Source organism: Physeter macrocephalus, chromosome 9, assembly GCF_002837175.3.
Source record: "Physeter macrocephalus isolate SW-GA chromosome 9, ASM283717v5, whole genome shotgun sequence".
NCBI classification, from domain to species: domain Eukaryota; kingdom Metazoa; phylum Chordata; class Mammalia; order Artiodactyla; family Physeteridae; genus Physeter; species Physeter macrocephalus.
In genome coordinates this window covers 98,926,175-98,930,397 of record NC_041222.1, presented here as the reverse complement: position 1 = coordinate 98,930,397, position 4,223 = coordinate 98,926,175, and the positions used below count along the sequence as shown (strand labels likewise).

Sequence of the window (4,223 nt, the reverse complement as noted above, 5' to 3'; positions counted from 1 at the left end):
GTCGTGGCCTCTCCCGTTGCGGAGCACAGGCTCCAGACGCGCAGGCTCAGCGGCCATGGCTCACGGGCCCAGCCGCTCCGCGGCACGTGGGATCTTCCCAGACCGGGGCACGAACCCACGTCCCCTGCATCGGCAGGCGGACTCTCAACCACTGCGCCACCAGGGAAGCCCAGTGCTGCTGCTTTGGGACAGGTTCCGGGTCCCTGGGGCGACTCACCGTGCCCCCCGTGGTCTGGCAGAAAAGGGCCGGCCCTGCCCCGCACCGCCCAGCGCCTGCTGTGTGCCCTTGGGCACATCGTCCACGTCTCTGAGCCCCTGGGTCGCCACTTTCCAAAATGAGGAATTTTCTCTAGACAAAAGTTTCCTAAGCGTTTTCAGAGTCAGATTCTTTTTTTTTTTTAACCTGCAGAAATTTCTCAGAAACCAAAGACCTTAACTGAAAGCTACTCTTAATTTGGTGGTGAATTTAAATCCTGATTTTTCTTTTTTAGTCACAGAAGCGTCTGCATTTCAACTGTCACAGCAGCTCTGTCTGCTGTGCTTGCTCAGGTTACAAAAACCAATGCCCATGTGGAGCTTCAGATGCCTCAGGTGTTCCTAAGACACCCCAAGGCTCCTGGGCCCCCAGGGGGAGGACAGAAGGCGAGGTGATCGAAGAGCCTCGTGGGCTCACCAGTCTCTTAAGTCTCCTTATAGAATGGTCTACCTCTAAGCCAAGAGATCATCATTTCAGAAAAACTGAGGGTGGGACTTAAGGAAACATATACTTTGTCCTGCCATTCATTCATTCATTCATTTATTTTTATTTATTTTTGAACGTGTCCGGTCTTTGTTGCCGCGCGCAGCCTTTCTCTAGTTGCGGCGAGTGGGAGCTACTTTTTGTTGCGGTGTGCAGGCTTCTCATTGCGGTGGCTTCTCTTGTTGCGGAGCACGGGCTCTAGGTGCGCGGGCTTCAGTAGTTACGGTGCGTGGGGCTCAGTAGTTGTGGCTTGCGGGCTCTAGAGCTCAGGCTCAGTAGTTGTGGCACACGGGCTTAGTTGCTCCGCGGCATGTGGGATCTTCCCGGACCAGGACTGGAACCCGTGTCCCCTGCATTGGCAGGCGGATTCTTAACCACTGCACCACCAGGGAAGTCCCCAATTTTTTTTTTTAATTGAGGTATAGTTGATTTACAATATTAGCTTCCAGTGTACGACATAGTGATTCAAAATTTATATAGATTGCACTCCATTTAAAGTTATTATAAAACATTGGCTATATTCCCTGTGCCTTATAATATGTCCTTGTAGCCTATGTATTTTATACACAGTAGTCCGTACCTCTTAATCCCCTACCTCTGTCTTGCTCCTCCTGCTTTCCCTCTCTCCGACTGGTAACCATTAGTTTGTTCTCTATATTTGTGAGTCTGCTTCTGTTTTGTTATATTCATTCATTTGCTTTGTTTTTTAGATTCCACGTGTAAGTGATAACATACAGTATTTGTCTTTCTCTGACTTATTTCACTTAGCATAATTCCCTCTAGGTTCATCCATGTTGTAGCACATGGCCTGCAGATTCTTTTTTTTTTAAACAGCTTTATTGTGATGCAATTTACATACCAAAAAATCCACCTGTTTAAAGTGTACAATTCAGTGGTTCTTAGTATATTTCCAGAGTTGTACACCCTAATTTTAGAATGGGTTTATCACCCCAAAAAGAAGCCGCATGTCACTTAGCAAGACACTACCCTCCCCAAGCCCCAGGTAACCATTAATCTACTTTTTTGTCTAAATTGATATGAAAGGTCCTCATCTGGACTTTCACATAAACGGAGCCATAAATACCCGACCTCTTGTGACTGGCTTATTTCACTTCCCGAGTTTCCCGGGCTCAGCCAGTTGTGGTCTGTGTTAGCACGTCATTCCTTTTTGTGGCCGATACTGTCCCACTGTAGGGATGCCCCACGCGTTCGTTGTTCACCCACTTGTCAGCTGATGGACGTTTGGGTTGCTTCCACTTTTTGGCCGTTGTGCGTAAGGCTCCAGGGAATACTCGTGTGTTAAGGTTTTGCGTGGACACACTCATTTCTCTTGAGGAGATACGGCAGGGAGTTCACTCTGTGTCTAGCACACTGAGCTCGGCCGGCCTGATTGCCTTTCTCCCTCCCACCAGCGTGTCCCAGGGTGGGGCAGCCGCTCCCTGAGCTGAGGCTTGGAGGATGTGGAGATGGGTTTTAGCAGAGCTTGTGTGGCCTGCTGGGTGTCGCCAGTGAGGAGCTGTCCTTTGGTCCAGCAGAATGAGGGTTGCGGGAGGGGGCTCAGTGAACCCCAGGCCCCAGTGACTGTCTCTCAGCCCCTAGGTTCAGCTGTGAAATCACTGTCTTTAAAAATAATTTTGGCCAAGAATGTCATAAAATGGAAGAGGTAGAAGACTAGTGCAGCACAGGCTGGAGTATTTTTTAAATTCCATTTCTGCTGAAACGTAAAGGGGAATTGGGAAAGACATTTCTATCTGTAATTGAGCTCAAGAATTAAAGGGGGATTAGCGAATAGATGAATTCATCCAGCAAATAAATACTAAGCACTTACCGCGTTCCAGTCCCTGTCCTGGATTTCGAGGACACCTTGGTGAGCAAAATGAAGTTCTGGTTTCCCTGGACTTACGTTTTAGAGGGAAGAGAATTGCCAAGTAAACAAACAAAATGTGAGAGTAGTGAGTGCTATGAGGAGAGCAGGAAGAGCGCGGGCTCCCGAGGAACCAGAGTTCTGGCAGGAGGGGCACTGGGTGTGCGGGGTGGGTGCCCGGTAGAGAAGAGCAGTCAGAGGGCCACCTCGGGCTGGACATGCAGCTAAGAGGCATCAGGGTTCTTGGAGGGCAGGCTGGGCGGGTGAGCCCCCAAGGGACAGGGCAGGGCCACACACAGGCCCCCGCCTTCGAGGGGGAGGCAGGAAGGGAGAGCGAGAGGTCACCTGTGAGATACGTCGAGAGGTGGACCGAGTGACTCCTGCTGCCCTTGAGAGGAGCTGGTGGAGGGTGGGCCTGTTTGAGAGGGAGGAAGAGAGGAGGCAGGCTGCGGGGTGCAGGCAGTGAGTGTGGACGATTCATGATTGCTTTGCTGCAGAGATCACGTTCCCCAGCAGCCCATCACCGTGGGCTGTGGACACTTAGGGATCAGCTCCCCACCCAGTGCTGTCCTTCACCTTAAAGCGTTTTTTGTTTGCTTTTACCAAGGAGACATCTTCTCCCCATCTTGACACACCAGGCGTGACATCTCACTAGCTACGGTTTGGTAATTTGCCAGTTTCCATCTAATAGATTTAGAGAAAATAATCGTTCCACTCACGACATCCATCCTAGGTTTGCATCTTGGCTGTCCAGACTGACAGCGGTTGGTGCCGAGGGCGGGGCGAGCGGGCGGGCTCTGCCTTGGTGGCACGTGGGCGTCAGAAGTGACAGGTCCTGGCCGTGCCGGAGGCCACCAGGATCTGTCCGCAGTGACCACCTCTGCTGCTCGGGAGGCACTGCCCCGGCCCCGCTCCTTCAACGGGGAGCGGCTGCACGGGCCTGGGCGCACGGGGGTCCCACGGGCCGGGGAGCCACCTCCACGTCTTCCTTCCTTCCTTCCTTCCCGCAGGTAAGAACGACGGCTCTATCGGCGGGAAGCAGTACTTCAAGTGCAACCCCGGCTACGGGCTGCTGGTGAGGCCGGGCCGCGTGCGCAGGGCGGCGTGCGCGGGGCGGCGGCGCAGCGCGGGGCTCCGGCCGCAAGGCGCCCCCGAGCCCCGCAGGAGCGGCGCGCTCTCTGGCTCCGCCACCAACCTGGCCTCGCTGACGGCGGCGCTGGCCAAGGCCGAGGGCGCGGCGGGGCGGGCCGAGCGCGCCCCCGGGAACCCGGAGAACCGCAAGTCCTGGGCCAGCTGAGCGGCGGGGTGGCCGCCTCCCGTCCTTCCTGGGCGACGGACAGAGGGGGCGGGGCCCCTCCGAGCCTTTGCGGGGACAGCCCCGGGCGGGCCCTCCAGCCCCTCTCCGTGGGGACAGGCCGGGAATGCTTTCTGCACGTCGCGGGGCTGGTGACCTCTCCCTGTTTCTCCCTCTCCCCAGAGAGTGAGGCGGCGTGGCAGCCGGGCCGCGGGTGGAAGGTTCTAGGAGCCCAGCGTGGTCCCGGATTGTGGAGAGCGGGGTTCCGCCGTCTTCCTGGGCCTGGGGCCGCCCCGACTGCGGCCGCTGTTGCTCTTTGTTCTGTG

At 55.1% G+C, this 4,223-nt stretch overlaps 1 protein-coding gene across 1 annotated transcript in view; it reads left to right on the top strand.

The window, feature by feature from the left end:
- The window catches only part of KIF13B (kinesin family member 13B), a 200,266-nt gene extending 196,043 nt beyond the window's left edge, over window positions 1-4,223 (top strand). Inside the window, exon 43 of the mRNA XM_028494229.2 lies at window positions 3,614-4,223. Coding sequence (XP_028350030.1) covers window positions 3,614-3,900 — 287 coding nt within the window. The 3' untranslated portion in view covers window positions 3,901-4,223. The remainder of the gene's footprint in view (window positions 1-3,613) is intronic.